This window comes from Carassius gibelio, chromosome A1, assembly GCF_023724105.1.
Source record: "Carassius gibelio isolate Cgi1373 ecotype wild population from Czech Republic chromosome A1, carGib1.2-hapl.c, whole genome shotgun sequence".
Classification (NCBI taxonomy): domain Eukaryota; kingdom Metazoa; phylum Chordata; class Actinopteri; order Cypriniformes; family Cyprinidae; genus Carassius; species Carassius gibelio.
In genome coordinates, this window is record NC_068371.1 from 3,795,599 (window position 1) to 3,808,098 (window position 12,500).

General features: G+C 34.7%; 1 protein-coding gene across 1 annotated transcript; it reads left to right on the forward strand.

Annotated features, from left to right (window-relative positions):
- The first annotated feature begins 227 nt into the window (after positions 1–227).
- Positions 228–12,291, forward strand: LOC127958847 (maternal embryonic leucine zipper kinase). The gene is made up of 18 exons (XM_052557912.1): positions 228–477; positions 801–881; positions 968–1,053; positions 1,197–1,313; positions 1,402–1,545; positions 2,094–2,162; positions 2,396–2,488; positions 2,567–2,665; positions 2,782–2,850; positions 2,924–3,022; positions 3,336–3,422; positions 4,493–4,621; positions 4,789–4,941; positions 6,103–6,376; positions 7,794–7,899; positions 8,668–8,827; positions 11,003–11,106; positions 11,452–12,291. The coding sequence occupies exons 2-18, from the start codon at positions 818–820 to the stop codon at positions 11,627–11,629; spliced, it is 2,031 nt and encodes a 676-aa protein (XP_052413872.1). The 5' UTR covers positions 228–477; positions 801–817; the 3' UTR covers positions 11,630–12,291.
- Positions 12,292–12,500: the final 209 nt, after the last annotated feature.

The following is a 12,500-nucleotide window of genomic DNA, read 5'->3' on the forward strand; positions in this document are numbered from 1 at the left end:
ATTAGAGCTCCTTGTTCACATATTATGTGTGTGTGTGTGTGTGTGTGTGTGTGCGTGCGTGCGTGCGTGTGTGTGTGTGCTTATTCCGATATTTATGATTATTTTTTGTATTTTTGTATATGTGTGTGTGTGTGTGTTATTTATTATTGCTGGCTCAGTGAATAATTTTCAAAAGATTTAATTGTTTCGAAGCTTTGAAAAGGTTCGTTTGATCACTACCTTCCACTAACGCAGAAGGACTTTTATCTTAACCGGAAACAGGAACTCTTCTGACGTAGCAAGTGGGAAATTCAAATTCAAAAACATGTTCGTATGAAAGATACTTTGGCAGTTTTAATTTTATATCACATTATAAATAAATGTTATTTCGAGGAGCAAATTAAACTGTTGCCCTTTTTAAAATTACATCAAAGTTTTTTTATTGTTTTGAACTCGCTTCTATCGGCGTTTTTAAAGTGAATCGTTGGAGCACAGCTGGTGAGTTTGTTGTTCAACATTTTCGTCAAAAGTCTTTGTCATGACTGCTTTCATTAAAGTTAATTTATTAACTTGTGTTTGTGTGACGCGTGTATTTTTGGACAATTCTGATGCATCCAGTACTTTTTAGTTAGTAATGTGTGCTGCTTTCCACATTAGAGAGCATAAAAAAAGAGATTTTCTAAAGATAGTGATCCGGCATTGACATAGTGGAAAGTAAATAAAAAAAGCTACTCTTGGGGTTCAACCTTCTGTTTTTTGTTTTTGTTACAATGGCCTTAAATGTTTAAAGAATAACAAAAAAAAATGCTGTTTTAATTTAGATTTAAGTTTCCTCAGCATGCCTGTAGACAGCACTTCTGAACTTCTCAAGCACTATGAGGTGTATGAAACCATTGGCTCAGGTAACGTTCATTAATGATGCTTTTATATAGAGGTGCATGTAAGAAAAAGAACATGCATTTAGTTTTATTTCCATTCTAACCCATAGGTGGGTTTGCCAAAGTCAAACTTGGTAGACACATACTGACAGGAGAGAAAGTGGCCATCAAAATAATGGAAAAGAAAGACCTAGGGGTAAGAGTTTCTCCCTTTAATTTTACATTTGCATAAACCTTTTGATGATAAAGAGTAAATATGGAGATATTGTTTAATTTGCTTCAGATTTAGATGAAATACCTTGTGCTGAAAATGAAAATAAATGTGTTACCTGTTTCTAGGATGATCTGCCCCGAGTTAAGACAGAGATTGAAGCTATGAAGAACCTCAGTCATCAACACGTGTGTCGTCTCTACCATGTCATCGAGACATCAAGCAAGATCTACATGGTGCTCGAGGTATGTTTCCTTCAAAGTGATTCAGATGCTTAATGAAAGTGCATTACGCTTCGTATGTTTATATGCATGTATCGTGCCGCTCTCTCAGTACTGTCCTGGAGGAGAACTGTTTGATTACATCATTGCCAAAGACCGGTTATCAGAGGAAGAGACCCGAGTGTTTTTCCGTCAGATCATCTCGGCGTTGGCCTATGTTCATAGCCAAGGTTATGCACACAGAGACCTCAAACCGGTGAGTTGGTTAAAAAAAAAAAAAGAGCATTAACATTTTAAGTAGTTCAACCATACGGTGGCATGCAAAAGTTTGGGAACCCCTTGCAGAATCTGTGAAAGTTTGAATAATTTTAACAAAATAAGAGAGCTCATACTAAATGCATGTTATTTTTTATTTAGTACTGTCCTGAGTAAGATATTGTACATAAGATATGATTACATTAAGTCCACAAAACACAAAAAATTGCTGAAATTATTAAAATAACCTCATTCAAAAGTTTGGGAACCCTTGGTTCTTAATACTTTCTGTTTGTGATGGTTGTGCATGAGTCCCTTGTTTGTTCTGAACAGTTAAACTGAGAACTGTTCTTCAGAAAAATCTTTAAGGTCCTGCAGATTCGTTAGTTTTCCAGCATTTTTGCATATTTGAACCCTTTCCAGCTGTGACTGTATGATTTTGAGATACATCTTTTCATGTGGGGTGACTAAAAGATGACAGTATTTCATTTAGGGGCGAATTATTACATTAAGTGTTTTCTTAACACGGCTGTTTCTAACTGACCTTAGGAAAACCTGCTGATCGATGAAGATCATAACCTAAAACTCATTGACTTTGGCCTTTGTGCCAAACCAAAGGTGTGTATCTATCTATTATATAATACAATACAGTTATACAATACAGATTGTTTCAAAGCAGTATGACAGTAAACAGGAATAATAACAGTGTTAATGTTGCAAACTCAATTATGAAATGACTTCATTTGAAAGCAGCATGAAGCAGCTTGTTGTTTTAAATTATATTTCCACATGTCTCAATGCTTTTTAATAAATATTGGCATTTTTAACCTTGTGAATTGTTCGTTGATTAGGGCGGTTTGGGTTTGGAGTTGCTGACCTGTTGTGGCAGTCCAGCATACGCGGCTCCAGAGCTCATTCAGGGCAAGGCTTACATCGGCTCGGAGGTCAGTCTGCTGTATGTGTTTCATGTCCTACATAACAAATTAAGTGTGTGTGTTTTTCTCATGGTACTTGTGTTTCAGGCTGATGTGTGGAGTATGGGTGTGTTACTTTACGCTCTACTTTGTGGTTTTCTACCCTTCGATGATGACAATTGTATGGTCCTCTACAGAAAAATTACTGTGAGTTTATTAGTGTTCCACCACTTTATTAATCCATGCACTTTTACTAGGTTACTAAAATAAATGTATAGTACCCGTGATCTCATATTGTGCAATATTGGCTTGTGTTTTGACAGAGAGGCAAATATAGCAACCCGCACTGGCTTTCACCTGCTAGCATTCTGCTTCTAAACCAGATGATGCAGGTACTGTGCATGGTTTATGTGTCTGTTTGATGTTTTTAAGTACGTTTAGTTAGTTTATTCTCTTCTCCTGCAGGTGGACCCAAAGAGGCGTTTGACTGTGAAACAGTTGCTTGATCACTCTTGGGTTATGAAGGGATACAGCACACCAGTGGAGTGGCACAGTAAACATCCTGTAAGATCAGCTCTATTAAAACATCTAAGATCCAGTTAGTCAAGTCAAGCCAGTATTGTTTTTGTTTGACATTTTTCGGGGCATTAAAGCTGTTGTTATTCCTGTTGATTTCTATATGACCTTGATGTGTTTGTGTTAATATTAGAGTCCTCTTGATCAGGGCATTTATTGATCAGCTGTGTTTACTGATGGATACTCAACTTTTAAATAACACCGCTATTAGATGTAGAGAATACAGTATGTGCATCATCTGTAATTGTATGTTTCGGAGACCCTATCTGTATCATTTCCTTTTGTATGTTTGTTTTTTTAGTTGGGTCATATAGATGAAGACTGTATCACTGAAATGGCAGTGGCTTTAAAACAATCCAGACATCGCACAACACAACTTGTGTCAGAGGTACTGAGTGATTTTACCCATTTAAAATGAATATTATATTAGTTAATATTGTGATAACGATTTAAAATCGATTTTAATAGTTATAATTTTTTTTTTAACTTTATTCCTGTGATCAAAGCTGATTTCAGTGTCACATGATCCTTCCGAAATCATTCTGATATGCTGATTTGGTGTTTAAGAAACATTTCCGGTTATTAAAAAAAAAAAAACAAGATTTTCAGATGAATTAAAAGTTCAAAAGAACAACATTTATTTGAAATGGCTAACATTTTGAACGATTTCAAAAATTTTACTTTTGATCACTTTAATGTGTCCTTGCTAAATAAATTAATCTATTTTAAAAAAAACTAACTCAAAACAATTGAACTATAATTTACATACAGTTTTGGTAATAATTGATGCACACGAAGCAAGCAGTTGTGAATTGTCTCATTTTTGCATCTGATTAGATAATATGATTTATTTATTTTGTAAAAAATATATAAAATGCTTATTGACTTGAATATAAGGCAAGGCAAGTTTATTTATATAGCACATTTCGTAAACTATGGTAATTAAAAGTGCTTTAAATAAAAGAATAATAACAAAAATAAAACAAGCAATTTTAAAACTTTGAAAATGAACTTTGACTAAATTAATTTAAAACATTTAGAAATAGAAAATGAACAGTGAATACGTAAAATACAGTGCAATCAGTTCGGACATCGCACAGTGCTCATTCAATAAATGCACAGCTAAACAGATGAGTTATGAGTCTAGATTTAAATATTTATAACCCTTATAAAACCAGTTATGATTCAAACTATAACTGTGAGAGTAATGAGAATAAAAGTGAGATAATTTCAAGACTGTTAGCAATTGATGTAAAGTTAGATGTTGAAATTCATTGAGTTTTATGGAATATCTGCTTAATTAAATAACCACTGCAAAGAAAGGCATGAAATCACTCTGTGTGATATTAATTATTAGCCATGACCACTAGATGTCAGTAGATGCCAGTGCATAGACAACAGTGTTCTCCATCATTCACTCAGAAGAGAAATCTTTACTCTGTGTGTGTGTTTCTTCAGTGGAAGTATGATCAAATGACTGCCACCTACCTTTTACTGCTGGCTAAAAAGCGACAAGGCCGTCCTGTGCGTCTGAGAGCTGAATGCCCCGTGATTGACCCCTTGTGCTCTCCTCTACAGGACATACAAGTGAGTTCAGTATCCACACATTTAGGAGCATTACGAATGCACGATTGCCAGCTCGTGCTACATTTATTATTAAAAAAATGACTGTAGTCATGTTTTGCCTGCTGTGCAAATGCTTATGTAGCTGAAGCTGTTGACAGGAGGAGTATGATTTTGTGCATGTGTCTCAGCTGAAGAAGAGTCTACGCTTCAGTGAGGATGATGATGGTGTTCACCCAGTGGTGCTCGGATCTATGGTCTTCCCTCTTGATTGCTACGATGATGAGAATCCCTGGACGCCTCTCACACCCAAGAACACACACACCACCAACACTCCACGCATCGTGAGCCCTTGTTCTCTTTATTTCTCTGCTCTTCCCTCTTGTCCAATACAGCCACAGTCTTTTTTTTTATTCCTGCGTTTAGCTTCCTTTTTATTTCTCCGTACTCTTCTTTTCTCTTACTACGTCTTTCTTGTTTTGTGCAGAACACAAGTTGGTCTTTCTTAATTACTGCACAGAACTGGATAGTGTTTGGTTAGTTTATAAATGCAGTACTGGTAAAAAAAAAAAGTTATAAAGTTGGAATAATTTGGATTAAAAAAAAAATGTTTTAAAGGAAGTCTTATGCTCAGCAATTCCACATTTATTCCAGGATTAGTGTCACATGATTCTTCAGAAATCAGTGTAATTTGTTGATGCTTAGTGTTGGTATAGATGTTTTTAAGAAAACCATAATATACTGCAATGTAAAAGTTTAGGCTCGTTTATTTATTTCATATTGTTTAAAGAAATTAATACTTTTATTCAGGAAAGACACAAGAAATTGTTTCAAAGTGACAGAAACTACATTTATAATGTTACAAAAGAATTCTATTTCATATAAAAGCTGTTCTTTTCAACTTTATATTCATCAAAGAATGTGTCATGGTTTTCACAAAAAATATATTAAGCCGCAAAAACTTTTCTACTTGGATAATCGTAAGAATTATTATTAATATTTGAGCACCAATAATATTCGATACCTAATCACCAAATCAGTATATCATAATTATTTCTGAAAATCATGTGACAATGAAGACTGGAGTAATGATGCTGGAAATTCAGCTGTGCGTCAAAATATATTCATAATAATATCGTGCAATCAAATAAATACAGCCTTGGTGAGCATGAGACTTATTTCAATTAAAAAATTATTCAATTTTTGACTGGAAGTGAATGTATATTTAGGGATGTTTAAGCCACTTTAAGCCCAAATCCATAAGTAACATTTTATGGCAACATGAAACTAATTGCAACACATTTAACTTCAATAATGCGATGCATTTAAAAAATAAAACCAAATGTTTAGCAGGAAATAATGTTGGGCAATTTTACAATCAAGTTTTCTAAATGGCTCACTCTGAATAACTGCTTTCTAAATGATTTCCCATTAATCATAGTTAATGCAGCAACCCAGAAAGCACTTGATTTACCAGTTGTTGTGAAAACGTTTGTCGTCTTTAGAAGTTCACCTCTGAAGCATCAGAGAAGCAGCGGAGTGAAGTGTGTTACTCCCCCATCATAGAGCAAGGGCGACCCCGCCAACAGAAGCCCGAGAGGCGTGAGAGAACCAGAGAAAATAAAGAAAACCTCGCTGTGACAGGCACAGATGGAGATCTGTTTGCTCTGCCTGCTCCCCGAACTCCCATGAGCAGCAGAAAGACCAAATCCAACAGAAATGTGGCGACAACACCCAACAACAACAACATCACTAGCACCAGCAGCAGCGCAAACAAAGGTGAGCTAGATAATCAGTTAAACATCTCAGACATGCTTTGTTGAACTGTTTATTGTTTCATCTTATTAATTTGGTTTCTGTGTATATTTACATTTGCCATATTTTTGGAATTGTTCTTATATGGTGGCCTCAAAAGCTACGGGTCAGTAAAGATTAGATATTTATCTGTTTATTTACTTTGAAAGAAATACATATATTTAGTTAGTGGATCGATGCATTCAATTGATCAAATGTTTTCAGAACAGTGGTAGATTGGAGTAAAAAAAAAAAAATTATCATCACAGGAATACATTATGCTTTAAAATTAAATGAAAATAGGAAATACTTATTTGCAATCAATTGTATTATGAAATTTGACCATTTTTATTTTTACATTTTTGATCAAATACATGAAAGAGTCATCTGGTGAAAAATGCATCTTTCAAAAACATTAAAAACGAATCCCAAAATATTTATACGGTGGTGTATTTAGACATCTAAGCCGCACCCAATGTAGGGCATTGCATTCACAAAATATAAAACCAAGTGCCATCTGCAAACAATTTTTTACTGAAATACAGTTTTTCTCAAGTTCACACAGGTGTGTTTAGCAGAGTAACCAAACAAAGTTAATCGCAAAAGCTACAAACATATTCCACTAACATCTGACAATTAGAAGGCACCCAGTTTTACCAGTTGCTTTAATAATAGTATTATATAATCATCAAACAGTTGATCCATTTTTAACATTATATTGTAATTATTAACTCCTAGGAGCTGGTATTTTTATTATTATTTATTTATTTATTTATTTAATTGAACAAAAGCATTGATAGTGATTTATAGTGGTTCTGGAGATCAAGGCTCTCATTTCTGACTTCACTTCATTTACACACTGATGCACTCGTTTTCTGCGAACTGGATGTTTGAAGTCTTTCAGTCCTGTACTGCAGATGCTTAAATGACATATCTGGAGTTTAAAGGACTATAGCTAAAAAGAGGTTTTTGTGTGTGTTCGTACATTTTCATCTAGCATCTGTAGTTTGATACAGCTGACCAAAGTCTGAGTATGTGTCTCTATATGGGCACGGTGCGTCTGGGGAGAAGTCTTCATGTCCCAACATCCACTGTGTCCACCTCGTTACTGTCACACACCATCTCCTGCACTGCAACAGACAGGTGCACACTGGGGACGGAGTGTGTGTGAGTGTGTGTGAGTGTGTGTGTGTGAGTGTGTGTGAGTGTGTGTGAGTGTGTGTGAGTGTGTGTGAGTGTGTGTGAGTGTGTGTGTGTGTGTGTGTGTGTGTGTGTGCGCACGCTAGTGTGCGAGACAACTCCCGAAGCACATACTGACAGGTGTACGCGTCTATGTTCCCAGTAGCGCTTCGGTAGCATGTAGTGACGCGTGTTTATCCTGTGTGTGTGTGTGTGTGCGCAGGAGCGTCCAGTGTCACTAAAGAAGTGTCCCGCAGGAGAGAGATGGACCAACAGCAGATCGGCCAACAAGGAGAACTGGATATACTGGCTTTCAGCCCCGAGAGAAGGTAGACAACTTTCTGTATTTTGAAATGAAGGTGCGGACTGTGGGATTTAAACGTGAAGTGTGTAATTCTGCTCCATGAGCAAAAGGGTTTTTTGTTTGTTTTAATTATATTGACACTTTACCTTTTTGTTTTTTTTCCACCCTTCAACTTTACTTTTTTGGGACAATGAGACTCAAATATAAACTTAAAAAAAATTATATATATATAAAATATATATATAAATTATTATTATTATTATTATTATATTTTTTTATTTTTTTTATTTTTTTTAAGAGATTTTTAAATATATTTTAGTCTCTGTTGTTCACCAAGCTGCATTCTTTTTATCCAAAATTCAGTTAAAACAGTAATATTGTGAAATATTATCAGTTTAAAATAATTCTATTTTTGTATTATTTTAAAAAAATAATTTATTTCTGAGATGTTCATTTTCACATTTCACATGTGATGCAGTAATGCTGAATACAGAAAAAAACAGTTGTGCTGCTTAATGAATAGAAAGTTCAAATGAACAGCATTTATTTTATATATTAATTATTATTATTTCAAACAGTGTAAAAGTCTTTACTGTCACTTCAATCAATTGTCCAACAACAGTGTAATTTATATGCTGCACTTACTCTTGCAGATTGCTGTTGAGTCATTTAGGATTTAAACTAACCCTATTATTCTGTAATATGATCTTGGCAAAGCCTTTGTCTCACTGTGATAGATTTGCAGTTATACAATGTGCTGTTATATTCTAAACTGAATTTCTCATGTGTCCAGGTCTCGATCTCTTGACCTGGCTGGCTGTCAGGTGGACAGTGGGCAGAAGCGGAAGGGAGGTAAAGTGTTTGGGAGTCTGGAGAGAGGCCTGGATAAAGTCATTACAATGCTCACACCCAGCAAAAAGAGAGGACCTCGAGATGGACCACGCAAAATTAAGGTATCATTCGTCTTGTTTTTACATTTGCGCTTAGTCATTAAGATTATTGTTTGTCGGTTGTTCTTTTGGATTGCCTAAAAGTGCTTGTTTTTCTATATTCCAATTATTCTTAACCCTCTGGGGACGGATTAGGCGGTACCGCCCAAAATGGCATACTTTTACAAATGTGTAGTTATCTCAAAAACACTTCCCTTATTGCGCAATACCACTGCGTAAACAGGCCAATGAAAAAGATTGTGCTAGGCAGATTCAACACGCAACAGCCAATGGAAAAATTGCCGCTGGGAGGAGTCTTTTTCTAACCCAATCAGAGGAAGGTTATGTCTTCTAGCGATTCAGAGGACTCTGTAGCTCTGCTGTAGCCTTGTAAAAGCTGGCTGGACTAAAGTAAAAGACATGTAATCAATAAGCGTTCAGAGAATCAGCATCAGGGTGGAGAAAGCAGAACGCGATCGGAGTGTTACAGAGAGCGATCGGAGTATTAGCGAGCACAAAGAGCTAAATTCGAGCGATCAGAGAATCAGCATCACGTGGAGAAAGCAGAAAGTGATCGGAGTGTTAGCGAGCACAAAGAGATAAATTCGAGAGAGATACAGCATTATTACAGAATTGTTTTATCAAAATGGCAAGCAGTAAAAGATTTACGGCAGAACAAGCTCTGGAACAATTACTGGAAAGGCCTGGAGAGGCCTTGCTTTGCTCACTGGCATGCCTAGGACTGTTTTTAAAAAAAGTTAATTATTTAATTGTTCTTTACACATTTGATTAAACAATAACACATTTCTGTCAAGCAAAGAGTTTGAAAAAATATATTTTCTTTGTTCAAAAACTGTTCTATATTGTGTGTTTTTCAGTAATAAATGACAAAAATCTAATTTTCGTTTTTGAAATTCTCTAGTTTATTGTAAAATTTTTCACTCATACTTCCTTTATATAAACATATTGCATGCATGCTTATGGTAGCTTAGGGTCTTCTGAATCCACAGATACCAAACACAGGGTGTTTCATCTCCTTTACATATGATTTATAAGCCCAAATATAAAAATAGAGAAAACAGACCAAAAAGGGCTTAGTCCCAAAAATAAAAAAAACGCCTAGGACTGTTTGTAAATAAAGTTAATTATTTAATTGATCTTTACACATTTGATTGAACATTAACCCATTTCTGTCAAGCAAAGAGTTTGAAAAATATATTTTTGGGTCAAAAACTTTTAACTATTGTTGTGTGAGGTAGGATTTTCAGTAATAAATGACAAAAATCTCATTTTCGTCTTTGAAATTCTCTAGTTTATTGTACAATTTTTCACTCATACTTCCTTTATAGACATATTGCATGCATGCTTATGGTAGCTTAGGGTCTTCTGAATCCATTGATACCAAATACATGGTGGTCCATCCTCATTACATATGGTTTATAAGCCGAAATGTAAAAATAGAGAAAACTGACCAAAAAGGGCTTAGTCCCCTAAGGGTTAATTATGATTTGCATGTTTATCACTCAGTTGCAACCAGATACATCCTTAACCAAACTTTCAGAAGGGATAGGTTATTTATTTGCATGAATGTATGCATGATGGCTCTTTCATGGAATGTAAAAAGTTATTAAATTAGTTGTTTTCCACTTTTTTTTGACAATATTTGAAGACCCCATCACATATATATTTATATATATACTTATATATATATATGTTTATTTTTATTTTATTTTTATTTTTTCACACCCTAGATCTAAAACATTTTTTAAAGCTTGGCATAATTAGAAAAATGTATATTCCTTATATAAATTCCATATATATTATAAGATTGTATTAATTTGCATGATTTTTCCACTCTAAAAATCTCACTTTTATATCACTTCATCATATCATATATCACATCTACCACTTTAAAGGGACATTTCACCCCTAAAAATTTAAATTGTCATCATTTACTCACTCTCAATTTGTTCCAAATCTCTATGTTTCTCCTTCTTTTGGAGAACACAAAAGACCATATTGTGAGGAATATGGTTTACCTTACAGTTGCTGGACCCCTTTGACTTCCATGCAGTAGTATATATTTTGTAACTATGCCTTTAACATTTGCTTCACTTCAGGTAGTCTCCATAATGCACGTCATGTAGATATTTTTCAGTGACTACATATATACAAAAAAACTCTTCCTGTGTTTTGTAGGCTCAATACAACGTGACACTCACCAGTCAGACTAATGCTGACCAAGTGCTCAATCAGATTCTCACCATTTTACCAGAGAAGAATGTGGACTTTGTTCAGAAGGGGTAAGTTAAACCCTCACGTTAAGAGTTTTCTAAAATGGAAAATCAATTTTTTTTTTTTTTTTTTTTTTTTTTTTTTGCTAAACCAGTGGTTCTCACCCCAACTCAGCAGGATGACAAGTATTGATATATTAAAATCTAAATTGAAATGCTAAAAATGTGTTAAACATCTTATAACTGATATTTATATTCTAGAATACAGAACATAATTTGAAGGGGGTGCCTTTGAAATATTGTTTTGGAAAACGGGGACTTTAAAGAAAGATTGAGACCCACTGCTGCAAACATTAACTTGTTAATTCAGTAAAATCGTTATATGGTTATCACAAGGTCCTCTTTTTCTGTTAGCTATACTCTGAAGTGCCACACACAGTCAGACTTTGGAAAGTTGACCATGCAGTTCAAGCTGGAGGTGTGTATCCTGCAGAAGCCCGAGGTGGTGGTGATCCGTCGACAGCGGCTCAAAGGTGACGCCTGGGTCTATAAACACCTGGTAGAGGACATCCTGTCCAGCTCCAGCATCTGATGTCACTCTTGAGGCAGACACAGCGACATCACCTCTTACCTACCTGAGTTAAATGAAGATGTCCATTACTGAAAAACCTCCACTTCTACTTTATATTTCATATGACCATTATTGTTTGGCATGTGCAGGAAGTGATGCAGTATTATTCCGTCATGTTCTACCCTTGAAAGTAATGCAAATATTTTTGTCACTTTATACTATACGTCCTTCTAATTTAGCAATAAACAATACTCGTATAGCATTATGCCAGCAATTGCATCTTATTTGTTTTTATGTTTGTCTCAATTATATAGTGTCAATGTCAAGTTTTTCTATTTTTTTTTATCTGTTACTCTTTTCAAAATGTTTGTCATTTTGTTCTTGTTTCTATTTGTGTGCGTGTCAGTCAGACTCGTAAATAAATCTTTTTAACATCTATGTGTCAATTCAAAATAATATTCAGATTATTAACCCTACCATTGTCCTAGTCAACTGCACAAAGCAATATAACAAAAAAAAAACATAGCTCATATGAAATATTGGATATTTTAAATAAAAGCAAAATGGAATGTTGGTAATGTTACTTGTGACAAATTCAAATTGCAGAGCTATTTATGTTTTTTCTCTGTATGAAATGAAGTAAATTTAAATCCTAGTGAAATAAAACCAGAATCATCATTGGAGTCTTTGGTTTTTATGAGATCTACCAGCTTTGAATTTAATACTAAAGCTTCCTTACTCGACGTTTAAAATATTTCATATAACTAATTGTAACTTTAACAGTAGCGTGAGTCCATTATGTAGCGTTAGCTGAATTGTGTAATTTCATTACGGACTGTTGCAGTGCGTAGCTGGACTATTTTCAATGATACATATATTCTACTGGATCACC